The 16,966-nt window shown below is 48.1% G+C and overlaps 1 protein-coding gene across 1 annotated transcript in view; it reads left to right on the forward strand.

Annotated features, from left to right (window-relative positions):
* Nucleotides 1–5,557: 5,557 nt before the first annotated feature.
* Nucleotides 5,558–16,966, forward strand: part of LOC122554034 (polypeptide N-acetylgalactosaminyltransferase 16-like) — a 119,871-nt gene continuing 108,462 nt past the window's right edge. The window contains exon 1 of the mRNA XM_043698521.2: nucleotides 5,558–5,757. Coding sequence (XP_043554456.2) covers nucleotides 5,558–5,757 — 200 coding nt within the window. The remainder of the gene's footprint in view (nucleotides 5,758–16,966) is intronic.

Genomic DNA, 16,966 nt, shown 5'->3' on the forward strand with positions numbered 1-16,966 from the left:
GGCTTTCCGCCGGGACCGTTCTCTCCGTGACTCCCTCGCCAACTCTACACTCCCCGCCAACCTCTCCAGCATACCCAGTGCCTTTCCCTGCTACCGCAGGAGGTGCAACACCTGCTCCAATACCTCCCCTCTCCCCTCCGTCCGAGACCCCAAGCAATCCTTCCATACCTGGCAGAGATTGCCCTGCACTTTGTCCGACCTGATCTACGACATCCATTGCTGTTGATGTGGTCTTTTCTATACTGAGGAGACCAAATGCAGTCTCAGAGACCGCACTGCACTCTGCACGCATCGACCTGACCTTCCAGTTGCCATCCATTTTAATCCCCCCGCCCCCCCCCCCCCACTCCCCCGACGACATGTCCATCCTTGGTCTCCTCCACTGTCAGAGTAGAAACTGGAGGAACAGCACCTACTATTTCACCTGGGAAACCTCCAGCCCAAAGGCCTCAATGTTGACTTCACCGGCTTCAAACACCCTCCACCCCTGGCCTTATCCCACGCCCAGGCCCACCCTTCCTTCCTTATCTGACCTAACCTGTCCATTTTCCTACTCACATATCTGCTCCACCCTGCCCACTGACCAATCACAATAACCCCCTACCTGCATCCCCCAATCACCATCCCACTCACCTCTCCCTCAGCCCCATCCCCCCTCCCTCGATTTACGTCTGGGCTCCCCTCCCCCTTCCCCAGTCCTGGTGTAATGTTGACCTTCCTGCTCCATGGATGCTGACTGACTTGCTGTGCCTTTTCAGCTTCACATCTATTCAGAAAGGGAATTTTTAACAATTTATTTTTATTCATTCCTGGGCCAGCACTTATTGCCCAGAGGGCAGTTGAGAGTCAACCACATTGCCGTGGGTCTGGAGTCGCATGTAGGCCAGACCAGGTAAGGATTCCTTCCCTGAAGGGCATTAGTGACTCAGATGAGTTTATCCGAACAATCAGCAATGGATTTATGGTCACCCTTAATTCCAGATTTTTATTGAACTCAAATTTCGCCATCTGCCATGGTGGCATTTGAACCCAGATCATGAGCTGAGTTTCGGGACTATTAGTCCAGTGGCAATACGGCCATTGCCTCTCCAATGAGAGAAGGACACTTTCAAGTACAGCTCTTTGTTTTCCATCCTGAGCCCTTTGCAGATGTATGTCTGTTTTGAGAGGAGTAATTCCAGAACAGTTGGTTAGTCCAGAAAGAAAGCTTAGATGTTGTGAAACTTGAAAGGATTCAGAAAAGATTTACAAGGATGTTGCCAGGGTTGGAGGATCTGAGCTACAGGGAGAGACTGAACAGGCTGGGGCTGTTTTCCCTGGAGCGTCGGAGGCTGAGGGGTGACCTTATAGAGGTTTATAAAATCATGAGAGGCATGGATAGGATAAATAGGCAAAGTCTTTCCCCTGGGTTGGGGGAATCCAGAACTAGAGGGGCATAGGTTTAGTGTGAGAGGGGAAAGATATAAAAGAGACTTAAGGGGCAACTTTTTTACACAGAGGGTAGTACGTGTATGGAATGAGCTGCCAGAGGAAGTGGTGGAGGCTGGTACAATTGCAACATTTAAGAGGCATTTGGATGGGTATATGAATAGGAAGGGTTTGGAGGGATATGGGCCGGGTGCTGGCAGGTGGGACTAGATTGGGTTGGGATATCGGGTCAGCATGGACGGGTTGGGCCGAAGGGCCTGTTTCCGTGCTGTACATCTCTATGACTCTGGATCAATAAAACTTCAACCTTGATCTGCTTGGTGTGTTTTCTGTCGAAGAAACAAATGCTTCCAAAACGATGGTGTTCCAGAGGGAGCGAGGTAGATCCCAACAGTGAGGATTTCTTAACTCTGTAGGCCGACATCCGTCAGCACAGAATCAAAGAATTTCTTAATCAGAGACAGAAGAGAAGGTTGTCTGGGACAGGAAGAGGTCAGGATGAATCCCTGAGTGTAGATGTGGAGAGGGTGTTTCCTGTTGTGAAAGAATATAGGAGGAGGGGCGTGGTCACTGTTTAAAAATAAGTGGACTCCCATTTCAAACAAAGGTGAGGAAAAACGTTTTCTCACAGAGGGTCGTGAGACCTTGGATATATCTTGCTGAAAAGACAGCAGTAGCAGAGTCTTTGACTGTTGTCAAGACAGTGCTAGGTAGATTTCTGATTAAGAAGGGGGTGAGAGAGTTCATCAGGGGTCGATTGAAGTGATCAGATCCGCCCAATGGTGGGACAGGCCTGAGGCCCTCTGCTCCTAACTTGTATTTTCTTTTTCGGATAGCTGCTCCACAGGTTGCTGAAAGTCAGAAGGGGAAGTTCAGGAGGATTTTGTAAGAGAACTTCCTGACGTCAAGGTCCGGGCAGCTGAAGAGGGTTGAGGAAAGTTGGGGGGACGAGTGAGAAGCTTAGTTGGACTGCACCCCGCAACCGATATGGTTCATTCACATCCCGACGGTGGAAATCAAACGCCGTCAGTTGCCGAGCCCCAGCGGATCATGATCAGCTTCTGCGCTGCCCACTGCAGCGAAAAAAAGCAGACTCTTCCCAATCGTGGCAAAATGCCCCATTTTCTTTAGGCGCTTTGTTCCCGCGTCCGTCCTCACGCTGGACCTTCCCTCCCCTCTGTGTTTTCTGTCATGAGATGTCGGGGCTATACAGACCCGGAGATTAGAGTGTACAAAGCTGGGCCCTCGGGGCCAGGTCTGGACGCTGGCACGTCTGGGCATGCTGGGATATGCCAGCATGATCGGCCTGACAGGGAGGCCTGTTCTCTCTCTGTAGCCGCCTCACTCCATTGCAATGCTGTATGTTCGACCTGTCTCCCTTTGCAAGCTGATTAATCCCTGACAAAGCAGACTTATAATTCTTTGGCTTCCATCCACTTGCTTGTTACAAACAGCTTTAGGTTGTGTTTGCTGGAAATTAAACCCCAGCTGCCTTTTTAGTGAGGCATCAACAGGCCGCAGTTTGCACTAACTCAGTCCTTTCCACTTCCCCTGTGCTGCCTGCTTTGTCTCACTAAGTGTTCTGACGGAACCTCAGTGGTAAAAGGTCTGGTCTGTTGTCCCTCTCTGGCCTCACCCCTCCCTATCGCGGCCATCAAATGTCTTGAGGCAAAAAAACAGTTCAGCAAAACGGCTATGGATCTCGTGTGCTGTCCCTCTCTCTCTCGGTTTGCGTGATTATTTGGATAGGAATAGTGTGCAGGGATGTAGGCAGGAGATTAGCACTAGGGAATGGGCTCGATGATGTTATAATGGGCTGAACGGCCTCCTGCTGGAGTGCCAGAACAGTTCTGTGATCTGGTACTGAACACACTAAATGCTGGAGATGACAAGGGGCCACGCTCACACACATGGAAAGAAAGCAAGCTGTTTCGAGTCCAGATGTCTCTTCATCACAGCTGTCTGCCCGAGCCCCGCCACACTCCGAGATCTCTGCTCTCCTCCAATTCCAATCTCTTTCCCCTCCTCCCCGAATCCCATCACTCCACTGCCTGAGGTGCTAAGTGCTGGAATTCCCTTCCTCAATCTCTCTCTCTCTCTCTCTCGCCATGAAATTTGAAACCCTATACCTCTTTGACCGTGCTCTAAAGTTCCCTTTTTGAGCCTGGGTGTCAAACCCTATCTGGCAACGCCCCTGGGAAGTGCCTGGAGATGTGTTTTGCCGCTCCGCGGGGTGCCACATAAATGCAGTGTTGTTGTTGTTGTCCGAGGCTCCCACCGAAGGGCAAGATCGAATGGCTGAGCTCATAGCGAGCACAGTGAAAGCAAAAAAAAACATTTTCTGACTTTTATGGTTTTCATTGGCAGAGATGAGTCAATTCACACTGGGCCTATCTGAGGTTTTCCACTTGTTAAACGATGCAGGGTTTTTGTACATCTCGTCCCTGGAGAGCAGTCAGCAAGAAAGCCTGAGCTATGTGCTTGCCAAAGGACATGGCTGTATAATTTGTACCATTCCCGTATAAATTTCCACATGAAACCTCTCTACATAACTGCCTGAAACCTTTCCCATCTCAACCTCAGTTGCTTGACCTTCCTGTGCTGTTCTGTCAGATTATGACTGACCTTCACCCCATGTAGCTGCCTTTGATTTGTAACCGTCGTTACTCTTATACAAAAGATCAATCTCAGATGTGGAAGGTTCAATTTCCTCTCAAACTCAAACAGTCCCATTCTGAAGAATGAGGGAGGGTGTGTCTCAGAGAAGCCTGCAAAATTCCAGAGGGTCAAATTTTTCACATAGAGTCAAGGTCTTTTCCCTGGGCTGGGGTAGTCCAAAACTAGAGGGCTTAGGTTTAAGGTGAGCGGGAAAAGGTTTAAAAGGGAACAAAGGGGCAACTTTTTCACTCAGAGGGTGGTGCGGGTATGGAACGAGCCACCAGAGGAAGTGGTGGAGGCCGGTACACTGACAGCATTTAAAAGATGTTTGCGCAAGTACATGGTGAGGAAAGGTTTAGAGGGATATGGGCCAACTGCAGGCAAATGGGATTAGGAAACCAGGTCAGTATTAACGAATTGGACTGAAGGGTCTCTTTCCGTACTGTATGACTCTTAAGAGTAGGCAAGCTAAATGCAGGGAGGATGCTTCCGATGGTCAGAGAGTCCAGGGGTAACAGTTTAAGGTTACAGGGTAGGCAATTGAGATGAGGAGAAAAGTCTTCATCCAGAGAGAAGTGAGCCTACCACAGAAAGCAGTTCAGGCTAGAACATTCAAGGGGTTAGATCGAGTGCTTAGGGATCAACGTTATGGGGAGAAGGTGGGAACAGGGGACTGAGTTGGATGACCAGCCGTAATCATAGTGAACGGCAGAGCAGGATTGAAGGGCCGAATGGCCACCTCCTGCTCCTATTCCCGACGGTGACAGCATTTTTCAGCGTGAAGAGTTTTAGAATTCCGTGTCCCGGTTGTGTGAAGGAGTGTTTGCTGAGCTTTTCCCTGAATGGATGACAGCTTTCATTGCAAGTTGAGGTCCCCTTGATATGGGCTCCTCCTCCAGTCCCTCTCCCTCTCTGTGTCGACCTCAATTGACTTGTTCAATCAGACCATGCCTTCAGTCCTCGGTGTTTCAGGCAGCAGAAACCTGCTCTGTGCAGTGTGACACCTTAACCCTGGTCTCCTTCAGATATCCAACCAACACTCCAATCCAAAGTTGGGGGGGATAACCCCAAAGGTTTTTTAACCCGTCGCTTTGGCCATGATTACATGCTTTGGTCCATCCCATATTTTGCACTGGATGTCATTGGCGAATACCCCTATTGTGAGGATACAGACGGAAATCCCAGTAATTCTGTCTGGAGATAGTAGGTGAAAGGTTGCTCCTAGTCTGGCTCCCAATATGCGCCCCCCCCTCCCCCACCAGGACATGATATTAAAAAGAAGGCCATTGATCCATCCAATCTGCAGGTGTAACCATGGTGATGACTGGGCAAAGTCAGTCGAAGGCAGGAAGGCGTGAAGGTGGGCACTGAAGGATATGCCAGGCATTTCTGACTCCACTCTGAGGTGGAAACTGCGTTTCAGAAAAGGACAGGAGAGGGTGGGCTGAGGCTGTGGGCAGGAGCCGGAGAAATGACCGTCTTGCTTCTGTTCCAGGTGACCAGGCCGCCATGGCTCGATGGGGCTCACGCGCAGACCTTTGATGAGAAGGCCTACCTCTCGAGCAAGACCCTCAAGCCCGGCGACGATCCTTACGGACGCCACGCCTTCAACCAGCAGGAGAGTGACCGGCTCCCCAGCGACCGAGCAATCCGGGACACCAGGCATTACAGGTAGCCGGGGGCACCCACACCACACACCCGCCCCTCCCCCCCCCAAAATGTCGGCCAGTGTCACCATGGCGACCTTGGGCCCCATACTCAGGGAGGGGTTTGATCAGTGGCGCGGGAGCTGAAAGGAAAACATCGTGCGACCTCCCCTGTTCACTAACAGCACCTCGTCCCCAGCGCAGCTCCTTCCTCCCCCTTCTCCAGGAAAGGCTGACCGTAATGGACTGTGATGCCTCCCCCAGTTGAATAGCAGTCACCCTGCAGGGTGACTCAGGATGGATGGCCTGGGACTGGAGAGTCACCTGGGCCTGGGGAAATGTATCTTGGGGGTGGGTTCGAGGGAGAAGGTAAGAAAGGGTGTCAATTGGCGTGGGGCGGGGTGGGGGGGAGGAAATGTCATGCCCCCCCCCACACAGTCTTGGCAGGGACTAAAGCACTCGGTGGGAATGTTTCAGTGAATGTTTGAAGCATTGGTGGGATAAATGAAAGGTTTTTTTCTCCCATTGTGTGAAGTTGGTTGAGGGGTAAAGAGTCCAGGATGTTCAAGTGAGCTTGTGGTTGAAGATTTCTCTCCAGCAAGTGGGGGCCTGGGTGGGGGAAGGGGCTGAAGTGGAGCTGTTTGTACCCAGCAGGGATTGAGCTGAGAGATTCTCTGGCTGTAACTGTGTGGGGCATTTGGGACATCTGAAGGATGCTGTGTTTTTTTTTAAAGATGTTGTTCGAGCGCATGCCAAGGGCTGAGGAACATCTGTGCGTTCACCGGGCCTGGTACCTGGGGAACAGCTCATACTGTCTGAATGTTAGCACCGCTTTGGAACACTGTGTGTCGGGGATTGGGAATCTTCCTCTCTGTACAGGAACAGCAGCAGGGTGTGGACACATCTGCAGTTTATCAGGGTGTCCATGGGAGGAAACTTCAGGCCTCCTGCAGGTCACGGAGTGAAGCCTCACGAACATGTTTAACCAGAGGGAGCAGTCCCTAAGACACACTCACACAGATGTAGATATACATTCACTCACACAAACATACTCTCTCACGCCCTCACTCACCCACACACTCTCACACACATACACACAGAGATGTACAGTCATTCTCTCACATAAAGAGCAGATAAACACTCTCTCACATAAACTCACACTCATTCACATAAACACACATTCTCTCTCACATATGGAGCAGATAAACACTCTTTCTCTCTCATGCACCCACACACTCAGAGATGTACACTCATTCTCTCTCACATATAGAGCAGATAAACTCTCTCACAATCACTCACACATAAATACATGCTCACACACACACACACACACACACAATTACTCACTCTCACACACAGATACACAATCACTCTCACACATCGATGCACACTCATTCTCTCTCTCACACACACACCCATCCCTGTAATCCTCTACTGTATATCTCATTAGAGAAAGTGAGGACTGCAGATGCTGGAGATCAGAGCTGTAAAATGTGTTGCTGGAAAAGTGCAGCAGCTCAGGCAGCATCCATGGAACAAATGCCCAAAATGTTGCTTTTCCAGCAACACATTTTTCAGCTCTGTATGTCTCATTGGCCAATCCACTTAGCCTGCACATCCCTGGACACTATGGGCAATTTAGCCTGGCCAATCCACCTGACCTGCACATCTTTCAACTGTAGGAAGAAACCGGAGCACCCGGAGAAAACCCACGCAGACACGGGGAGAATGTGCAAACTCCACACAGTCAGTCGCCTGAGGGGGGTATTGAACCTGGGTCCCTGGTGCTGTGAGGCAGCATGTGCTAACCACTGTGCCACCGTGCCATCCCTAAGTATGGAAAGAGAAACTGCAAAGATGGGGTCACGGGAGGGGAGCAGTTAAGGGCTGCAAAAGAAGGGGCAAGACAGGCAGGAAAAAAGAACAAAGAACATTACAGCACAGGAACAGGCCCTTCGGCCCTCCAAGCCTGCACCGATCCAGATCCTCTATCTAAACCTGTCGCCTATTTTCTAAGGGTCTGTATCCGTCTGCCCCCTGCTCATTCATGTATCTGACTAAACACTATCATTCCCGTCCCGACCACCTCCGCTGGCAATGTGTTCCAGGCTCCCAACACCCTCTGCATAAAGAACTTTCCACGTATATCTCCCCTAAACTTTTCCCCTCTCACTTTGAACTCGTGACCCTTAGTAATTGAGTCCCCCGCTCTGGGAAAACGTTTCTTACTATCCAACCTGTCTACACCTCTCATGATTTTGTAGCCCTCAATCAGGTTCCCCCCTCAATCTCCATCTTTCTAATGAAAATAATCCTAATTTACTCAACCTCTCCTCATAGCTAGCACCCTCCATACCAGACAATGTCCTGGTGAACCTCCTGTGCACCCTCTCCAAAGCATCCACATCCTTTTGGTCATGTGGCGACCAGAACTCTATGCAGCTTTCCAAATGTGGCTGAGCCAAAGTCTTATGCAACTGTAACATGATCTGCCAACTCTTGTACTCAATAGGCAAAAGTGAGGACTGCAGATGCTGGAAATCAGAGTCTGGATTAGAGTGGTGCTGGAAAAGCACAGCAGGTCAGGCAGCATCCGAGGAGCAGGAAAATCGATGTTTCGGGTAAAAGCCCTTCATTAGCATTCCTGATGAAGGGCTTTTGCCCAAAACGTTGATTTTCCTGCTGCTCAGATGCTGCCTGACCTGCTGTATTTTTCCAGCACCACTCTAATCCAGACTCTTGTACTCAATACCCCATCCAATGAAGGAAAGCATGCCGTATACTTTCTTGACCACTCGACTGACCTGCGTTGCCACCTTCAGGGTACAATGGACCTGAACACCCAGACCTCATTATACATCAATTTTCCCCAGGACTTTTACATTTACCATATAATTCGCTCTTGAATCGGATCTTACAAAATGCATCACCTCACATTTGCCTGGATTGAACTCCATCTGCCATTTTTCTGCCCAACTCTCCAATCTATCTATATCCTGCTGTATTCTCTGACAGTCCCCATTCACTATCTGCTACTCCGCCAATCTTAGTGTCACCTGCAAACTTGCTAATCAGACCACCTATACCTTCCTCCAGAAAGGTTACCGAGGCCAGCAAAGGGCAGGGGGTAGCAGCAAAAGGGAGAAAAGAACAACATTCACCAAACTCAGCACATGAAAACCGAGCTGTGAATATTCCTTGCAAATTAGGAGAGAGTGTCAGGATTGATGTTGCAGGAGTTCAGGGGCTACTGCATGGAGGGAGAATGCGGTGATATAGATATAATGGATGCTGTGTCAATAGTTTCATCTCATAAAGATGTACATTTATGTGTTGCCACATCTAAAAGGATCTTGCATGCTATGAACTACTGGCGGTGTAGCAACAGAGTTTAGTTTTGACTTCATTACTCCATGGCATATAGGGTGTGCTGGCTTTTCAATGTGGAAGTGTGTGTCAGTTATTTTTTTAAAGCAGTTTTTTGTTGCTAAATTATGCCTGTACCTTTTGCTGATGTAACGATGGCACAGTGGTTAGCCCTACTGCCTCACAGCATCAAGGTCCCAGGTTCGATTCCAACCTCAGGCGACTGACTGTATGGAGTTTGCACATTCTCCCACTGTCTGCGTGGGTTTCCTCCGGGTGCTCCGGTTTCCTCCCACAGTCCAAAAGATGTGCAGGTCAGGTGAAGAGGTCATGTTAAATTGCCCCTAGTGTTAGGTGCATCAGTTAGAGGGAAGTGGGTTTGGGTGGGTTACTCTTCGGAGGATCAGTGTGGACTGGTTGGGCCGAAGGGCCTGTTTCCACACTGTAGGGAATCTAAACTATTGTGGTATCCAGGAAATGAATGCTTTCCTTGCGTGTTGTGGCTTTAAGATTAATAAAGTATTGATAATTATTGGGTGCGTTGATGAATTTATCACATTCTGCTTCTATTGATTCCAGCCTCGGGCGACTGTGTGTGTGGAGTTTGCACATTCTCCCCGTGTTTGCGTGGGTTTCCTCTGGGTGCTCCGGTTTCCTCCCACAGTCCAAAGATGTGCAGGTCATGCTAAATTGCCTATAGTTTCCAAAGTGGATTGACCATGGGAAGAGTAGTGTTGTGGAGATAGGATGGGTGGGATGGTCCGGCTTCCTCACGTCACACAAATACAGTAGACATTGTTATTAAGTGACTGTATCACCTGATGAAGGAGTTCATAAGTGTAGAATTAAAAGGCAGAGGATTTGAAAACTGCCAATGTAACATCTTTATTTATAAAGGACAGGAGGAAAACATCAAGTAACCATAGGGTAATTAGCTTCATGTTGGTTATTAGGAAAATGTCTATTATAAAGGGTGTAAATGTTTAGAAATATGTTATCTGAATATGTAGAGTTGGCATGGCTGCATGAAGGGAAAATCATAACTGAAAAATTATTCAAACTCTTTGAGGATCAATTAAGGGGGAGGAGTAGATGTAATATATTTGGATTTTCAAAAGGCATTTGATAAGGCTTCATACATTGGGTTAATTAATAAGATCAGAGTCCATGATGTTGGGGCAGTGTATTAAAATGGATGGAGGATTGGCTAACTGATAGAAGACAACATGTTGAGAGAAGGGGGGCATTTTCAAGATGGCAACCTGTAGCCAGTGGATGCAGCAGATCTGACTGAATAGCAGAGCAGACTTGATGGGCTGAGTGGCCTACATCTGCTCCCTACATATTAGGGATTTACACATTGGGGCCGCATTTATGTACAACATATTTCAATGACTTGGTTAGGGAAAGTAAATGTACGGTACACCAGGTGATACAAAAATAGGTGGGAAGGCAAGTGGTAAAGAATGACATAGAATCCGCAAAGAGGTGTAGGCAGGTCAAGTGATTGGGGCAGAAACTTGGCAGATGGATAATAATGTGGTAAACTCTGAGGTTGTGCACTTTGGCAGGAATAGTCTATGATTCTATGATAATAATAGAGGAGCTGAATATTGTTTAAACGGAGAAAAGACTGCTGAAAGAACAGAGGGATTTAGAAGTCATTGTGAATAGATCATAAAAACACCAGCACCCAAGCTCAGCAAGTAATTGGGAGGGCAAATAGACTGTTGGGCTTTATTTCAAAGAAAATGGAGTATTACAGCAGGGAGATTTTATTACAAGGCACTAGTCAGACCCCAGCTGGAATGCCGTGAACAGTTTTGGGTGTTGTATCTGATGAAACATATTGTGGCATTGGAGGCAGTCCAGAGAAAGCTCATTCGGCTGATCCCGGGTATGGAGGGACTGCCTTACACGGAGAGGTTGAGGAAGTTGGGCCTGTACGCGTTGGATTTGAGAAGAATGAGAGGTGACCTTATTGAAACATACAGGTTTCTTCGTGGAGAGATGCGGAAAGGTTGTTTCCCCTTGTGGGGAGAGTCGAGGAGCAGAAGGCATCATCTCGGAATGAGGGGTCACACGTTTCAGGCAGAGACAAGGAGCAATTTCTTCTCTCAGAGAGGGGGGTGAATCTGTGGAATTCTGCTGAGACTGAGTCGTACTGAGGACAGAGTTTTAATCAGTAAGGGAACCGTGGGTTGTGGGGAAGAGGGCGGGAAAGTGGAGCTGAGGGTTATCAGATCTTACTGAATAGCAGAGCAGACTCGATGGGCTGAGTGGCCTACATCTGCTCCCTACATATTAGGGATTTACACGCTTTTGAAGGAGTGTAGGAGACTCTGCCCACTATGATCCATCATATTCTTAATGTCTCATTAAAGGATATGGTTTCTCTGCATTAACCGACTTAAACAGAATAAAAGTCGGGGCCTGAGCTTTTCAGTGTTGCAAGTAAAGTGCGCATTCTGCCATGCCGGTGTTGAATGTAGCATCTTTGAGAGGAGACGCAGAACTGAGGCCCTGTCTACCAGGCTAGCAGGTGTGAAGAATTCTATGACCCTTCTGGAAACAAGGTAGTTTTTAAAACATTTGATGATGGGACATGGGTGTCACTGACTGTTCCAACATTTATTGCCCCTCTCCAGTTGCTCTTGAGACAGTGAACCCATTGCTGAGTAAAACAAATCCTCTTTCTCTGTAATCCTTCTCTCTCAAATTCCATATTTCTCCCGAAGTCTCAAGACAAACAGAGCCAGCAGAGTTAAATCATCCTTTTCTGGCAGTTTTGAAACCATCCCCCAATTTTTCTCTCTGTGTAACGTTCATCCAACTCCCGTTGCCTAGCAACCATCGTCTGGTAATCGCCATGGTAATATCGTCAGGTCAGTGGTTGTTATGGTACCGAGTAGCTTGCTTGTCATTGCAAACTCATAAACCTTCACGCTCCCCACATCCGTCCACTCTGCCAATTCCTAACAAATCTTCCCTAGATATCCGTACTTTGTGGAGGATTTAATTATGTCTTCACCTTCCCTCCACCATCCATCATGATCTCAGACTGAGTGACTCCAGTGAATCAATATTTACCAACGAGGTTGTAGAAACTGGGATAGTAATCTTCATTGTGGACAAGAGATTGAATCAAGGTGTTAGAATCATCCAATCTGATTAGGCCCACTGAGTCTGCCCTGACCCCCCCCCCCCCCCCCCAAAGAACGTCCACCCTCCTATCCCTATAACCCTGCATTTATCACGGCCAGTCCACCTAACCTGCACATCTTTGGACTGGAACACCTAGGGGAGACTCATGCAGACATACAGAGAATGTGCAAACTCCACGCAGACAGTCTGTAATCTTTCTCTCTCAAATTCCATATTTCTCCTTAAGTCAAGCCTTTAGTCACCTGAGGGTTGAATCAAAGCCGGGTCCCTGGTGCTGTGAGGCAGTAGTACTAACCATACCACCCAGGTTGATAGTGATGAGGTGTTTTGAGACTCTAAATCCAGCCAAACCGTTCCCCCTGGCAAGGGAAGGTTAGGAGGTGATGGACGAGTGGTACTAGTGTCGAGAGTGTGGTGCTGGAAAAGCACAGCAGGTCGGGCAGCATCCGGGGAGCAGGACATTTCGGGAGTAAGCCCTAGATCAGGAAATGGTATTACTGCCAGATTATTAAATCAGAAACCACAATAAAATAGCAGATGAATTCAATATCTGGAATTAAGAGTCTGATAATGACTGGATTTACAAGGATGTTGCCAGGGTTGGAGGATTTGAGCTATAGGGAGGGGCTGAACAGGCTGGGGCTGTTTTCCCTGGAGCATCGGGGTAACCTTATAGAGGTTTACAAAATCATGAGGGGCATGGATAGGATAGATATACAAGGTCTTTTCCCTGGGGTGAGGGTGTCCAGAAGTAGAGGGCATAGGTTTAGGGTGAGTGGGGAAAGATATAAAAGAGACCTAAGGGGCAACTTCTTCACACAGAGATGGTACGGGTATGGAATGAGCTGCCAGAGGAAGTGGTGGAGGCTGGTACAATTGTAACATTTAAGAGGCATTTGGATGGGTGTATGAATAGGAAGGGTTTGGAGGGATATGGGCCGGGTCTGGCAGGTGGGACTAGATTGGGTTGGGATACCTGGTCGGTATGGACGGGTTGGACCGAAGGGTCTGTTTCCATGCTGTACATCTCTATGACCGTGAATCGATTAACAGAAACCCCATCTGGTTCCCTAATGCCTTTCAGGGCAGAGGATCTGCCGTCCTTTCCTGGTCTGACCTACATGTGATTCCAGACCCACACAGCAAGGCGTGGTGACCTTGTGGGCATTAAGAATGGGTAATAAATGTTCAGTGAAGCCCAAATTTCCTGAACGAATGTTAAAAAAAAGGCGCCACAAGAAAACTACACTGTAATGGAGGGGGGGAGGAAATGGAGAGAGTTCGGTTTTGCTTTTCACTGGGCGAGTTGATGCCATCTGGAATCTTCCGCCTGGAAGCAGATTCAACAAGCGACAGAAATTGGGTTGAGGAATCCTTTGCAGGTCTACGATGCCAAAGGTGGGTGGGTAACTCTTTCAGACAGGCCTGTACCACATTCAGTTCCATGAGGTACGGCAATAGCGTATTGAGGACATTGCTGGAGGTTTTTTTGAGCCGCAGATTTCTTTGGAACTGCAGTTTCTGTCAGAGTGGCTAACATAGCCAGGTCGGAAATGTGAAACAACGGAAAGTGAAGTGTTGGAATGAAGGAATAATTTGTTCATTACTGCTGTCGATCTCCGTTGTTCAGGCTACAACTGACCCAGACTTGAGCTGGGGAAACCCTTTCCCGGCCTGGTCTAAAGTCACTGCTCTCTACTGAGCAAGTTACCCTCACCGCGTTAAATCGTGCTTACACTGTACCCGTTGTGTTGCCATTTTGGGTGGAGGTTTTGGCCAGCCCTGAGCATCATGGGTTTAGGAAGGAAGGTGGAAGGCAGGATTCAGGAGCATGGATACAGGGACGAAGAATTTGAGTTACGTGGATGAAGTCAGGGCTCTTTTCCCTGGGGGGAGAGGAGAGGTTAGAAATTGGGCGAGGGGCTGGACTGTGCCCATTTCCGTAAGGATGAAGAAGCACTGGGTGCTAATTTAAGGTCATTGAGAAAAGGCATACGGTGAAAGAAATATACCTGGAGGGAGTGGCGAGGATGTGTATGTGACGAGGATGCTCAGCTGGTTCAGTCACAGTCTTCAGAACGTGGAACTGGATTATTATACAGCACAGAAACCAACCCCTTGGTCCAACCAATCCACGCCAACCGTCTTCCCCAAACTACACTGGGCCCACCTGCCTGCGCTTGGTCCAAACCTTTCCCATTCATGATCTTATAGGACATCAAACATAGAACATTCCAGCGCAGCACAGGCCCTTCATCCCTCGATGTCGGTCCGACCTGTGGAACCAATCTGAAGCCTATCTAACCTACACTATTCCATTCTCATCCATATGTTTATCCAATGACCATTTAAATGCCCTTAAAGTTGGCGAGTCTACTACTGTTACAGGCAGTGCATTCCACGCCCCAATTACTCTCTGAGTAAAGAAACTACCTCTGACATCTGTCCTATATCTATCACCCCTGAATTTAAAACTATATCCCCTCATGCTAGCCATCACCATCCGAGGAAAAAGAATCTCACTGTCCACCCTATCTAACCCTCTGATTATCTTATATATCTCAATTAAGTCACCTCTCAACCTTCTTCTCTCTAATGAAAACAGCCTCAAATCCCTCAGCCTTTCCTCTTAAGACCTTCCCTCCATACCAGGCAACATCCTGGTAAATCTCCTCTGAACCCTTTCCAAAGCTTCCACATCCTTCCTATAATACAACGATCTGAACTGTACGCAATACTCCAAGTGTGGCCGCAGCAGAGTTTTGTACAGCTGCAGCATAACCTCGTGGCTCTCTCTGCTAATAAAAGCTAACACACTGTACGCCTTCTTAACAATCCTAACAATCTGGGTGGCAACTTATCCAAATGTCTTTTCAATGTTGTAACTCTATCCACATCCACCACTGCCGCTGGACGTTCATTCCACACACAAACCACTCTATCTGATGATGAAATATTTGCAAGCCCATGGGAAAAGGGCAGAGGGCAGTAGGACGAGGGGAGTTTCTTTTGCAGAGTGCTAGTATGGAGGTGGTGGGTTGAATGGCTTTCTTTGTCATTGTGAGCATTCGGTGTTCCAAATACTCAGGGGTTTCAGAGCAGGTTTTAGACACTCAAGGAGCAGACGACAGTTGGAGAACTCAGTGAAACTGACACTTCCACGTCAGGTTTCAGGGGCACGTAGGTGTGGTTAACCCATGAATCTTTCCCTGTGTAATCAGGGAGTAAATCTCTGGACTGTCATCCATGGAGTCATAGAGTCATACAGTGCATAAACTGACCCTTCGGCCCATCTAGTCCACACTGACCATAATCCCAACTGAGCTACTCCCACCTGCCGGCACTTGGCCCATATCCCTCATATCCCTCCAAACCTTTCCTATTCATGTCCTTATCCAAATGTCTTTTAAATGTTGTAATTGTACCCACATCCACCACTCCCCTCTGGAAGTTCATTCCAAACACAAATTGCTCTCTGTATGGAAAAAAAATTACCCCTCGCGTCTTTTTGAAAATTCATGCGGGGGATGGTGCGTGTATGGAATGAGCTGCCAGAGTGAGTGGTGGAGGCTGGTACAATTACAGCATTTAAAAGGTATCTGGATAGGCATATGAATGGGAAGGGTTTAGGGGGATATGGGCCAGGTGCTGGCAAATAGGACTAGATTGATTTAGGATAGCTGGTCAGCATGGGAGAGTTGGGCCAAAGGGTCTGTTTCCGTGCTGTACATCTCTATGACTCTATTCAGTACCCTGAGCCTGCTCCACCATTCGACATGATCATCACCGAGCTAATCCTGGCCTCAACCCCACACCCCTGCCCGCTCCCCGTAACCCTCCAATCCATTGCTAATTAAAAATCTGTCACTCTCCTCCTCAAATTTATTTCATGTACCAGCAGCTACTGCACTCTGAGATAGTGAATTCCTCTGATTCACGATCCCTTGGAGAGACGAGATTCATTCTAATCTCTGTTTGAAATCTGCTGCTCCTCATTGTGAAACTGTAACCCCTCATCTGAGGAAACGACCTCTCCACGTCTGCTTTATCAATCCCCTTTAGCATCTTGCATTTAGCAATTAGATTGTCTCTCATTCTTCTAAGCACCAGAGAGTCTAGGCTTAGACTGCTCAGTCTCCCTGCGTAAGACAAATCCCTCATCACTGGAATTAATCGAGTGAACTTCCTGTGAACTGCCTCCTATACAACTACATGTGAGATACAAAGTAGTTCCTCATAACAAACTCCATATGCTAAAAGGCTGGCTTTGAACTACAGTGAGAGTGCTACTTGCTAAGTAAAGATACAGCTAACCTTTACCATTGGCCTCAGTATAAGGAACACTTGTGTTTGCAAAAAAAATGTACTTTATTCATAAGTTATCTGCAAGTGTCATCAGATTGATTTGTGGGATGGCAGGACTTATGTATGAAGAGAGAGTGGATTGGTTGGAACTATATGGGTGGCATGGTGGCTCAGTGGTTGGCACTGCTGCCTCACAGCACTAGCGTCCCAGGTTCAGTTCCAGTCCTGGGTGACTGTGTGTGTGGAGCTTGCACATCCTCTCCGTGTCTGCGTGGGTTCCCTCCGGGTGCTCCTGTTCCCTCCCGCATTCCAAAGATGTGCAGGTCAGGGTGAATTGGCCATAGTGTGAGGTGCGTTAGTCAGAGGGAAGTGGTGTGGACTTGTTGGGCTGAAGGGCC

The sequence above is a fragment of the Chiloscyllium plagiosum genome, unplaced genomic scaffold, assembly GCF_037043375.1.
Source record: "Chiloscyllium plagiosum isolate Xiang-an unplaced genomic scaffold, Cpla_swu_hap1 HiC_scaffold_8, whole genome shotgun sequence".
NCBI lineage: Eukaryota > Metazoa > Chordata > Chondrichthyes > Orectolobiformes > Hemiscylliidae > Chiloscyllium > Chiloscyllium plagiosum.